At 41.2% G+C, this 13334-nt stretch overlaps 2 protein-coding genes across 5 annotated transcripts in view; one reads left to right on the top strand and one right to left on the bottom strand.

Moving 5' to 3' along the window:
- Trim37 (tripartite motif containing 37) overlaps positions 1-13334 on the top strand; it is a 121040-nt gene that overhangs the window by 92109 nt on the left and 15597 nt on the right. The window lies entirely within an intron of this gene.
- The window catches only part of Ppm1e (protein phosphatase, Mg2+/Mn2+ dependent 1E), a 132822-nt gene continuing 121780 nt past the window's right edge, over positions 2293-13334 (bottom strand). The window contains exons 6-7 of the mRNA XM_041664505.1: positions 13156-13249; positions 2293-7242 (exon numbers count right to left, since the gene is read on the bottom strand). Of these exons, the coding sequence (XP_041520439.1) occupies positions 6191-7242; positions 13156-13249 (1146 nt within the window). The 3' untranslated portion in view covers positions 2293-6190. The remainder of the gene's footprint in view (positions 7243-13155; positions 13250-13334) is intronic.

Genomic DNA, 13334 nt, shown 5'->3' with positions numbered 1-13334 from the left:
AATCAGAAAAGAAACTGTATTTGAAATACAAATAAAGGTTCTTCCATAAGTTTATTCTGAGGCCAAGCAAAAGTAGGCTCCTAAAGCACAAAGAAGTGTCCTTTCTTAGTTGTTCTTAAGGTAACAGGTGCAGGTCAAAGCTAATGGTGGGGGTGAGGCAGGAGATAAACTTATAATCAGCTCAATGCCTGTCTTTCCTGTGCTTAGTCCTAGCCCAGGACCAAACGTAAAGCTTTGCGTTTGAGAGAGACCCTAACCCAATTAGGAAACATTAGTAAAGTCTTTTTTTTTTTTTTTTTTTTTTTTTTTTTGGTTTTTCAAGACAGGGTTTCTCCGTGGCTTTGGAGCCTGTCCCAGAACTAGCTCTTGTAGACCAGGCTGGTCTCGAACTCACAGAGATCCGCCTGCCTCTGCCTCCCAAGTGCTGGGATTAAAGGCGTGTGCCTCCACCGCCTGGCCTATTAAAGTCTTAATTCAAATAATTATTATACTAGTGATTCCCTTAGACTAATTATAATATATGGCATGCTGTTACTTCAGAAAGACATGTTCGTCTTAATTATCAAATTTTAGGATTTTTTTCAAACACGAATAATTATTAATAAGATGTTCTTTATCGTTCCTGCAAAGCAAGCCCTTTCAAATACATCTTTCTTTCTTTCTTTCTTTCTTTTTATTTTCGAGACAGGGTTTCTCTGTAGCTTTTGGTTCCTGTCCTGGAACTAGCTCTTGTAGACCAGGCTGGCCTCAAACTCATAGAGATCTGCCTGCCTCTGCCTCCCGAGTACTGGGATTAAAGGCGTGTGCCACCACTGCCCGGCGTAAATGCATCTTTCTTTCAGAACTTTTTTTTTTTATAAAGTAATGCTATGGCCTAAATGACAAAGAGATTAGGAAATTTAAGATTGTTGTGACAGTCTTGCTGGTAAAGAGAGAGTCATCATGTGTTAATTGGGTTCATCCCTTTCAGTGGTTCTCAACCTTCCTAATGCGGTAACCCTTTAATACAGTTCCTCATGTTGTGGTACCTCAACCATAAATTACTCAGTTGCTACTTCATAACTGTAGTTTTGCTACTTTTATGAATCTTAATGTCCATATCTGTGTTTTCCAATGACCTTTTGGGGGTTGAGACCCACGGGCTGAAAACCACTGCTTTGCTTTAGATGCTTATGCCCTGCATAGTTGAGTTCACTTCTCTTAATACATTCTCCTTTCTGTGACTGTTCCTCTAGACAAAACCCTTCAGAAAGACTTAGAGCCGTCACTCCCTTATTTTTTTCCTTTCAAGACGGAAACTCAGTGACATGGAGGAAAGCTTAGGCAGTTGGGTACAAAGATCTAAGAATAATAATAATAATAACAACAATAACAACAACAATAATAATATGAGGAATCTCTGCTTAGCTCAGGGCAGGCTCCACCTTTCCTACTGTCTCTTCTACTGGCCCCCTTTTCTTATCCCAGTTAAACTAGTGGGCGACACAAGAAGAAACCCCTCTCTTTCTCTCTCTCTGCTGTTTTTTGTTGGGTGGGTGGATGGTAATAGTTAAAGCATCACGATTTGCAGCTTTCCATGTTCATAAGGTATAAGAAAACCTCCATCTCCAGTATTGGCATGCACACTTTACCCAGTGAAAGAGGAGTGGCCCGGTTGTTAGTTCTGCTGCCCAGTTCCTGGCCACCCTGCTAGTTTAGCCCTTCCTTGTTATTTAAATAGAAAAGGTGAGGTGATGTGGGAGATTAACATTAATGAATAAAGAAACTGCCTTGGCCTGTTGATAGGGCAGAACTTAGTAGGCAAGGAAATGGAACTGAATACTGGGAAAAAAGGGCAGAGTTGGAGAGGTGCTATGGATCCACCAGAGACAGGCGCTGGGAATTTTACCTAGCAAGCTGCTGCCATGTGGTGATACACGGATTAATAGAAATGGGTTAAATTGAGATGTAAGAATTAACTAATAAGAAACTAGAACTAATGGGCCAAGCAGTGTTTTAATGAATATGGTTTCTGTGTGATTATTTTGGTTCTGGGCAGCTGGGACAAACAAGCAGTCTCCTTGCAGCAACCCAGCACTTGGGAGCCAGAGGCAGGCGGATCTCCAAGTTTGAGGCCAGCCTGGTCTGGTCTGCATAATGAGTTCCAGGACAGCCAATGCTACATAGAAATAAAAGATTTTTCAACGCCCCCTGAAGATTGTGAGGGTTTTATTTAAGGCTGAAGGATTTGTCTAGTTTAAGTACTGAGTAACTCAACTTAATACTTTATGAATAAGACAAATAACTTTTTTTAATTGCTGAGTTTTATTAAGATATTGGCAAAATTTCAACATACTCCTTACCTGAATAAACAGTTTTAATAAATAAAACATGAAAGATCACTTATGATTACAACTCAACTCAAAAGTGATCTGTAGAGCGGGTTTGTAAATCGTGACTTCACTCACTTCACTCCAGAGAGAATTCTTTCCAGAGAAATGTCATGAATAAGAGAAAGCTTGTCTCTCACCAAAGAGCACCTAGAGAGATTACAATGATGTATCTGCATTATCTAATACATCAAAGATAATTAAAGTATTTCCTTTTCAAGAGCAGCTGCTGTGTCAGTGGAATCCCCTGCCCTCGCTCATGTTTCCAATTAATAGAATAAATGGACTTGAACAGATAAAATGCTGCTGAAGGATGCAATGGCATTTTTCCGGTCGCTTCTATTTGTCTGACTGCTATAATACTGGCTATAATTTGTTTTGAAGAAACAACCATCTTTTCATAGATCAAAACAGAAGAGTGGGGGATTTTGTCTTTTATCCTGATTTTGAAAGGGAAAACAAATCTTTTAGTAATTCGTGATCCAAAGAAAAGTTTTCCCAAACAAAGATTTGAACAAAACTGTAGTATCCTCTTTTGTAACCTTGGTGAAAAAGCTCATTGAGTGAGCAAATTAAATTTAAAAATTAAAATAATTTAGATCTCTTTCTCACAAAAGCCCAGCAAGCCTTTGATGGGGAGGAAGTTCCTGAAGCACAGCAGCTTATCTGCAACACTAAAGTGCATCCTTTGTCTGCCCCTTGGATGTTGCACTTGTTACTGGCACAGTGTTCTAGCAATGAAGTGTGGTGGTCATGAAAATGCAGTGTTGATGCTGTACCACTATAAATGTGGTCAGGGTTAGACTTAGTGTTGACATTGCTGACATTGTCCTTTGAAAAGATGTTGCTTTCAAGGTGCCTCCTACTTAAATTAAATGCAACATGACTCTAATTGTATTACTTCAAGGACAATGGATGGCACTTGTAGGTAAAGAAAAAGTATATACATGCTTTTTTCTGTTTGACCTGTGTTGTACAGACATAAATAGAATTAATAGCTCCAATATTTGGTGCTGTAATGTTGCCAACTTCAGATAGCTTTCCCAATGTACATATCTAAAAAATAGTGAAAAAGGAAACCTTTGAAATTAGGGACTGATGCCCTTTGCAACTCACAGTGAATGTACAAGGAGTGGTACCCTCAGTTGGTGACTCGAAGTCTGCTTTCCTATCAGTACTACACTTTCTTGTCTATATTTGTTTTGCTATTTCCTACTGTAACAAAACTGGTTTAGCAAGCAAACAAGTTGATGCAGATCATGGTAACTGAAAAGGGGACACTGCCACTCTTTAAGGATCGAGTGTTGAACTTTCACCACCACTAAATTGCACAATGAAAGAGGTACAAAACACATAATTCACAGACTATACCTCAGCATTTACAGTGAATATATATTGTATAGATACTTTTATATCTGTCTAATATTTTTACAATCACCAGATACACCATCATTAAATATAAGTTACAGAAATGTATAGATACCATTAGTTAGAGGGTTACTTATTGCTTACATTAGCAAGCAGCAAATGAGGGCAGAGGATTTGAACTGAAGGGAACTACTTCCTATCACCAGTGGCATTAAGGTTTAACACTGCATTTCACAAAGCACTGCTTCTCGTCTGGTTTATAGAACCAACAGCAGCATATATCAGGCCAATAACCACTACTTTAATATTATAGAATGTTATGTTAAAGGACTTACCGTACAAATGGTACCTAACTACTTTATAAATACGCACATTGTGAACAGATGAAGAGTTAGTTTTTACAGTATTGGATTATTAACTTGACCACACTAGAAGTACTTTTCTCTATTTTCTAGAGAGCTAATGACATGAGAAATGGAGTTAACACTGCTGTGTATCAGACCTACAGATCAGACCTTTCAAAAATGGGTCTGTTTACCCCAGTTTCATCCACCATTTCTACCCCACCAATAAAAAGCCTATCACCTCATTTTTTTTCTTTTCTCCTTATTCTGATCAAAAATATTACCAATAGATAACCACTGAAATTCTTCTAAATGTACTTAGCTATTTTGGGCTATGATGTACACCTATATTCTGCTGCCTCTGTTTTCTTGTTTGTTTAGAAATTTGGTTTGAAACTAGCCCTGTACTTGATGGGCTGTCAGCAAGATCTAGGCTTCAAAAAATGACAGACGTGAGTGAGGTTCATGTATGGGGCAGGCATCAGAAAGATGATGAAATCCTAATCCTGTTGAGTGGAGCCACACTTATTCCTTCTCCGCAGTGCGTCACAGGACTGGAGGGAAGAATAAAGGACTCCAAGGTCAACAGAAACAAATACTGAAAATCTGAAAATCTTCACTTAGACTCAAAGCTTGAAAAATAAAAGCTGTAGGTTAACAGTTTAACCATTGCTGAAGAACAGCCAGGTTTTGGTCTTTAATGGTGTGATGTAGCTCTGCTGGTTCCTGTGATATGCTCAAATCATCCAAGTCTGACATTGAGGATCTTAGTGCTCTATGGGTTGGAGAATGCGGCGTGTTATGTGGAGTTACACAAAACATGATTAGGCGGTGGCTATGCCTCCACCGTGTGAGCAATGGGTCCAGCTAGGCTGCTCCTGCCTGTTGGCCCAGATAGCACATGGGTGATGGGGTGGGGAACATGGAAACATTCATGACTGAGATAAACCAGGCTGCTCACTGCACAAATCTGATAAGCGTGTTTGCTGTCTTTAGGTGAAGACATGTTTCTGGTTTGAAACTGTAGAAATGGCAAAAAGTAGATCATTTAAAACTGTAGGCTATAATTTAAGTATTGAAATGAAAAGCAGATGACCTGTCAGTGTGGTCTGAAGCGGGTGGATGGGCTCTGGCTTGTCTTCCACTTAGAACTAAGCAGCCCTGGCCCTCAGTAATTTGCATTGTCCTGTGCACATGGCCTCTGGGTTCGCACTCAGTCTCCATACCAATTCATTCCTTTGGGGAAAATCATTTTAGAGAAGTTAAAACTGTCATGTTTTCATTATTCAAACTACATTTTATATTATAGTAATATATGCCTTTGCTGTTTGTAAACTTCTTAAAAAGCAGAAAATAGAAAAGTGCTATTTTCACAACTCCTTTAAATGGCATTCGAGTCTTCTGTCGCACCTGCCATCATCTCGTCACCACTTTCATCCCTGAGATGATGGTCCTGTGAAGAGCATCACAGGTGGCAGCCAGCCGACAGGGGTCTCCTAAAATGAGTAACAAAACTCCACCAAAAGCACCATAACAGGTTATGAAACTTTCAAATAACTAAAACCCTGTGAAATAGTTTAATTTAAAATATTCATAGTTGCCTTTCATTTTCTATGAAAAAAAGAATACATTATCTTACTGCATACTGCCTTCAAGTCTGAGAAGATGACACTTTGGTACTGGTTCACTATCAGCGGTTAAGACCCGTGTGGCTTTTAGTCTTCACTCACCCAAACAATGTAATTCTGCACTGTTTCCTTTAGGTTAGGCACAGCAGACCAGATACCTGCAATTTCCATACCGTATATCCTAGCTGGAATAACTTCCAAGCTTCCACTAGTGACATGAAGGGATGGTGGAGAGGGAGCTGTATGTAGGTGTAGACACATCACAGGGACCAGTTGTATGGTTTTACTAGTGAACCCGCCAATACTTTTGTTTTTAAGATTGAAAACACTATTTTGAGTTTCCTAGAGATCTATGTACATTTAAGGATTGAGCCATCAATGGATTCATAATGAAGCACATGTACTTTAGAAATGTCTACCTTGTTTCTACTCTGAGAGTTGTGTTTTGAGAAAGCTAGCTAACCTACATTGAAGAAAAGTCTTATATTTTATAGCTCCAGGGAAGGTCTGGGCATGGAATATCATTACGCTTTCTAATCTTCATGTTTCCGCTATATTCTTCCCAACTATTTTCCCTCCATGGCAAAGAACTTCTTAACATCTTGTTTCTCTTCCCACTTCGAGTAAGTGAGGAGAGGCTAATGCCTATTTTGTGAGAAGGCTCTTGAGCAGCAAGAAATGAATAAAACTTTGGATTAAACCTGAATCCACGCTGCCTTTTGGAGTAGTGGTGGCGTAAATGATACAATCTAGACACTGTTTTCCCCAGGGATTTGAACTGTTCGTTTTCCAACCCAGAACAGACAGGAGACAAGCTCTCCATTCTGCATATCTGTTGCCCTGTTGAACCCAAATTAAAAGAAGCCAGAAACTCTCCAGCACCACTCCGTTCAGGCAATGATGACTTGACTGATTTTTCCTCCATTATTAGCTCATTAAGATCTGCTTTCTTTGGTGCACCCGGACCAATCATCTCAACTGGTGGCAAAAACTGGGTACTGTGAGGTTTGCTTGCTTCTATGTGTGTGAGATCTAGGTAGTCTGGGTCTTCCAGCACGTTGATTTGGGGCCCTGGGCTCAGGCTAGTTCTATCAGTGAATGAATCCACACGCCCCTCATAGCCTAGATCGGCTGGTGCTGAGCACTGGTGCTGAGGCCAAGGGCGTTTGCACTCTCCATGATTTTCCTTATCATCCCCACCATCTTCTTGCCCTCCTTGAAAAGAGTTTTCTGTCCACTCTGAATCCTCACTAACATTTACAGCTTTGTTCATGTCCCTCAGGAATACCACAATAACAGTGATGTTATCACTTGACCCTGCATCACGAGCTGATGCTACTAATTTGTGGGCAACCATGCTGCTGTCTCCATTATTCTCTTTCAAGTGGTCAGACACAACCTTCACTGCCTCATCAGGGTTCACGGTATCATAGAAGCCATCACAGGCCAGAATGAGGTAGTCTTCAGTCCCATCCAAAACAGTTGAGGCAGAATCTGCATCTCCACAGATATATGGCTTATGTTCAGCATCTCCTGTAGGAATTAGAAGGGAAGGTCATCAGAAGGCAAGTGTGGCTCACTTAATGTTTAGAATGCCTATGGTCAATACTAGGATTAGTTGTAATTTAATGGGAAATTTTGATTTAAAAATTGTAATTGAAACACTTGAATTCTATGTTACTTGGATGTTGTTTATACTTTAATCCCAGTTTAAAAAATACAAGTGGCAGGGCTCAATTCCGCAATTCCTGTATAGTCTCGATCTTGTGCCTCTGGCTATGGTTTAGGCTTTGTTGCTGTACTGAAAATATCCCTCATGCACAGGAGAAACTGTTGGTTCAGTAGAGTTGTTCTCTTACTGGTGATTAGACTTGGTTTAATTGCAACTTGAGAACATGGGGGTGGGCTGAGCTCTGGCTGTTTTTCTCATTAAAGAATTTTCTATCACTCTTCTGGAAATTATTAAGTAGGTTCATGTTGTGAACATGGAGAAAGGTTTGAGTTATAAGAGACTTAAAAACCAAGTGTGACTCCCTAAAGCTAGGGAAACGTGTGGGCCTTATCCACAGTCCCACACAAAGAGCTACAATATAGACTACTTGGTTTCTGGTGCACTCGGCTTCCCTTTGATGCTGTTTTATTTAATGGCTGGAGAAGCCCACAGTAAATGTCTTGTCTTCGGAGATGACCACCTGTGTTGACTGCTCACCCTTACTAACAACATACGCGGACACAAGGCAGAGTTAGGAAGTGATGTCCAACACACTAGAAGCCTTGAGCCCACAGGCAGGTTTCTCTTCTGGCTGCTGAGATCACCCATCCTCTAGAGTGATTTCGAACTTGAAGATATAGACCTTAGCAGATTCCTGCATTGTTTTATTCTGTTATTTTTCTTTAGACACTTGGAAGAGAGGCAGCTGTTGTCCTTAGCCACCAAACGGTAGTGAAGTAGCACCCTATAACTTAGTGTTTAGGACGACAGCACTGGTGTCAGACTGCCAGCTCCCGCATTTGTTGTATACACAGCTCTCCTTAGTTACCACCTTCCTCTGCCCTAGAGAGAAGATAGGCTCTGAAGCTTAGCTGGCACTGGTGAAGGACTGCCTGGATCCGGCTGCTCTGTAGGCATGCCTATGACTAGGAGGGATTTTTTAAAATTGGGTTAATTGAAGTGAAAGGACTCAGCCCACTGTGGGTGGTACTATCCCCTGGTTTCAGTCCTGGACTGACAAAGCCAGCTAAGTCCTTGACACATTTATACATTTACTTGCCTTTCTTCTTGACTCTGGATATGCTGTTTTAAGTTCATACTGCTGTGGTTTTGGCTGTGATGGACTGTAACCCAGAATTGTAAGCTAAACTAGATCTGGTCAGGACATTTTATCACCACAGCAGAAAGGAGGCTAGGATGGTGGCCTTACTATATAGTTCATTAATTCTAGTATCTGGTGTCAGACATGTCAGATAGCCTCAAAACACTTCAATAGGAGTCCTGTGGATAAGCTACAAACAGCATGGGCTTTATGCTGTATCCAGCATGTTGAATAGCTAGATATTTACTGGATATAATTATTTAGATTAATGTATTTATAAGTAAGAAACAGGGGCTTTTGACTTTACATATTCCCAGCTTCACGCCTGTTCTCACTTGGATCACTGTAATCCACTATTGCCTACTTGGTTTTTTTGTTTTTTGTTTTTTTTTTTTTGTTTTAGCCAAGGTCTCATGCACATAGCCCATGCTGGCCTCCAGCATGCTTTGTAGCCAAGGCTGCCCCTGAATGTCTCTTGCCTCCACCTCCCAGCAGCTGGAATTGTAAGTGTGCACCACCACTCTTGCCTCTTAAAAGCATGGCTTTGACTTCATTTCTTACTGTGATGTCCCAAGAGACTAGTGAAGCTCATCCTAACTTCTAAAGGTAAGAGCAATACCCTCACCAGTCCACTTTACTTCATTTCCCCTATTCTACCTGATAGAAATACTATTTTCTGAACTCTGCTTCTAAAAATAAATGTGATCTGAGTTACACTATTCCAGAAAAATCTTGTTAGTGCTAACAATGAGAAGACTTGGCACAACTGTTGGTTTAGAACAGAACATACAAGATTTGCACAGAGGAAACAGTGCCAGAACTCTGGCTTTTCAGCGCTCCAGTGTTGAGAGTCAAATTCATGGCATTTCGCCCCCAAATTTGGTAGGAGGGCACAAATACCCATCTCCTGGTAGAGATGGCAGCATCCTGTTGTTCTCAGCCTCCTCTGTCCATATGCTAGAGAACGTACATGCCTCTGTCAGCTTTGGCTCATCAATGAAGGGCTTCTGGGGTGAGGCAGTGGAGAAGCTGGAAGTGAAGCCGAACTGTCCTTTCGCCCCTTCTCCTGTCCTGTGAGCCCCCAAATCCTCCTTATTCATCGACTCCTTAAGCCAGTTAAACTAGATCTTGATAGATTCGTTACTTTCTTAAAAGAAAATTGTAAGACTTTTTTTGACTTGAGAAAAATTTCCTCAATTTTTCTACAAACAAAACCAAAGGAAAAGCCCATAGTCCCCACCAGCACTACTTTTGGCACTGGGGTAAGGTAGAGTTGACCTGTATACCCTACCAGAGTCAGTTACTTTGTTCCCTTCTCTCTGGAGCTCAGGCAAAGGACTCATTTTCGATGCTCTTCTACTTACTTCCTCTTTTCTTTTTTCTTTTTGGCTTTTTGAGACAGGGTTTCTTTGTAGCTTTGGAGCCTGTCCTGGGGCTAGCTCTTGTAGACCAGGCTAGCCTCGAACTCACAGAGATCCGCTTGCCTGTGCCTCCCGAGTGCTGGGATTAAAGACGTGCGCCACCACCACCGGCCCCTACTTACTCTCTTTCTACAAATATATTCAATTCTACTTTTTTTTTTTAACACTGTAATATGTAGCCTAGATTAGCTGACACTAACTCCTAGTCCTATCAGCCTCCCAAGTGCAGAAATTACAGGCATGTGCCACCATGTCCATCTTTTTATATCTTAATTAGTATATACTTATACCAACTTAAAACATTTCTCTCAGATACTACCAATTATTTCCTATTTAAAATTTCATTTCTTTAAAAATGTATTTACGTGCACAAATGTCTGGGTATGTATGTTCACCACTTGTGTGCCTGGTGCTGGAACATGTTAGAAGAAGGCATCAGATCTCCTGGAACTGGAATCAACAGATGGGCATGGGCTATCCTGTGGGTGCTGGGAATCAAACCTCTGCCAGAGCAACAGTGCTAAGCCGTCTCTCCAGCTCATAATTCCATTTCTTTTTTTTTTTAAACCCATCTCTCACAGGACCTCTGCACCCGACTACCCAAGTCTAGAAATCCTCTTTTCCTGGTTTGTTCCTTGATCTCATAGTACAACTGTTGTGGCTAAGAATGTGCTGGGCTCCGCTCATATTCTGCCGCCTCACACAGGACGGGAACTGGGCTAGTACTTTCCCAGTACCAAGACATTAACTTTCCAAGATCAGTAGCCTATATAGTGGCAGAGCCAAGATCCAAACCTAGACTGCGTGGCCACTGTGTTAGTTACCCTTAAGTCATGGGCCTCATCTTTACACAGTGTATGTTTTCTGGGCAGTGTTACTCATGCCTGTAGTTTTCAACCTGTGTGGGTGCACACATGAGAGATGAAATGTTGTTGCCAAAATGGAATGAGTTACTAAATCCTTGCTCCAGCTCAACTTTCAGCTAAACTCCAGATCTATATTTCCAAGTACACTCAAAATCTCTTCTAAGACATCCCATCAGTACCTAGAACTGAAAATATGTCCAGCTGAACTCACCCCCTGCCAGCTGCTACTGCTTTATTACAAATGCTTAGCGTCTTCCTACTCACAAGTCGGAAACCTGGAAGTTGGTTTTCCTTGTCCTTACATACTATCATCTGTCTCAACAGTCCGCCCTCCCCCGTGTCTCCCTTTTTAGATGTCCTCGTCTCCAGCAGTGCACCCACAGCTGAGCTCTTCTACACTCGTCTGTATTCCACGTCGTCACTGCAAGTGCTTAAAAAGACACACCTGCTTGTGTGGTTCCTGTGCTTATTCACCTGGGAAGTCCAGAATACTTAAGGTCAAATCTGAAGCCCATCACAGGCTGGCAGGAACACTTCTAATTGACCACTCTACTGTCTGCTCTTGCCTGCACTCACTGCTATTTCTAAAACTATTTCTCTCCCCGGGGTTTCCCTCCCTAAATGTAGTATGTCACCCTATCCAGCTGAAAAGTCATTTTATCTGTGATGTTGACCTTGTTTCATCTTAGGCTGTCCGTTACTCGAGGACATGCCTACTCTGCTCTGGTTTCACCTTGTGCTCTCTTTAGAGTTAGGGCCAGCATCTACTTTTTCTTATCTCCTGGCAAATACAGTCTGAAGGAAGAGGAAGGGGTCTTAAGCACCTCTAGTTGTCAAAAATAATTGTATATATAAGAGTGTATTAAAATACACTAAAGGCTTGCCAGGTGGTGGGGCGCACACCTTTAATCCCAGCCCTTGGGAGGCAGAGGCAGCCTGGTCTACTGAGCGAGTTTCAGTACTTGCTCCATAGATACTGAAAAACCCTGTCTCGAAAAACAAAACAAAAAACAAAAGTGTATTTTAAGCTCAAGATTTTCCCCCTTTTGGCCTTGTTCCCGAGTACCTAATAGCTCCCTCACTGTGAGGTAAAACTATTCTTCATGAGGTATTTATACTCATTAGCTCTCTATTTCTCATTCAGCTCCTGGTGCTCATATCTGGGGCAGGTCACAGCTGGCCAGCAGCACCTTTTCGGGAAGAACTTAAACAACTGATGAAACTAAACCAAACCTTTTAGGTTTCCTTGTTCTGGAATCTTTGGTAACGATGAAGTAAATCTGACGATTAGATACGAACTTTTTGTCTGCTAGCTCTATGTCCAGTTACTTGTTTGGGGAGGTAGAATTTAAGGGTTGTGGTATGCATGCATATCTGCTTATCTACCCATGAAATACACACTTATTTTTCAAAAGCTGGCGATCCTAAACAGTCAGCTCTAAGCACACAGACGAGCAACACTGAGTGGATTCTGTAGGCTTCCATGTGAGTCTGTGTTGAGGAAGGAAGAACGCTGGGAAGCTGACAAAGGCAGGCACAGCCAATTCCTGAAGTCACACCTATAATTTTCCCCATCATTGTTGAGCCTTTTTATAGCCTTTTAAACAGACTGAGTTTTAGGGAGCCCAGTTCCTTTGGAAGCTTGTAAGGGCCGGGAGTGGAGCTGGGTGGGTAGAGCCCTTGCCTAGAATGCATGAAGCCCTAGATTCGCTCCGTAGCATGGATGAGGAGAAAGGGAAGAAGAAAAAATAAACTTGAACGCAGGATTATCTGACAGATTGTCTTTTCTGGACCAGGTATGGTAGTACACACTTTTAATACTAGCGCTCCAGGCAGAGTCCACTCTGGTCTACGTAGACACCCTCTCTCCCAAAAGATACAGTCCGTATTTAGAAAATAGTTTTGTATAAAAAGTGTGTTGTTTCTAAGAGTTCTGCTCACGTCATTTTATAATTCACCAAAAAAGAAAGAGGTAAAGATAGAAACAATATGAAATTTGGAGAGACTTCCATTTTCTGGAAATAGAGAACGAAACAAGCAGTATGGTTTCAGGTAGGTTTGCACGCTAACCTGGAGGCCTCTGTCAAAGGAATAGAATTGAGCATTCCTTGAGATTTTATATATATATATATATAATGTATAAATAGCCAGGTGTACTTAAATCATTAAAAAGCATCCAGCTGTTATCTTAAACACTCTGAGTAATAAGCACTCTGAGTAATAAACACAGAGTAATAAGCACTCTGAGCAGATAAGTTAGCATCTCAAGTTCCTTCATATCAAAGTTAACACATGGCAGAGAGGTAGAAGATTTTGGAGAAACAAAATTAATGTTTTTTTTCCTACCTATAGCTCTGGATACTGATAGACTTCCATTCACCCTCCAGGCGCCAAACCAAACCACACAACCTCCAAGGGCCTCAATTCGCTGCTTTTCATCCTAGAGCAGTGCAATAAAAAGCAAATAATTGGATTCAGAATTTATTCATCACTTTACAGTAAACAGATATACTGCGCATCATCTC

The sequence above is a fragment of the Microtus oregoni genome, unplaced genomic scaffold (assembly GCF_018167655.1).
Source record: "Microtus oregoni isolate MIOR12 unplaced genomic scaffold, Mior012 000015F_ref0000493, whole genome shotgun sequence".
Lineage (NCBI taxonomy): Eukaryota > Metazoa > Chordata > Mammalia > Rodentia > Cricetidae > Microtus > Microtus oregoni.
Note: the sequence above shows the minus strand (reverse complement) of the source record. Positions and strands in the feature narration are given on the sequence as shown.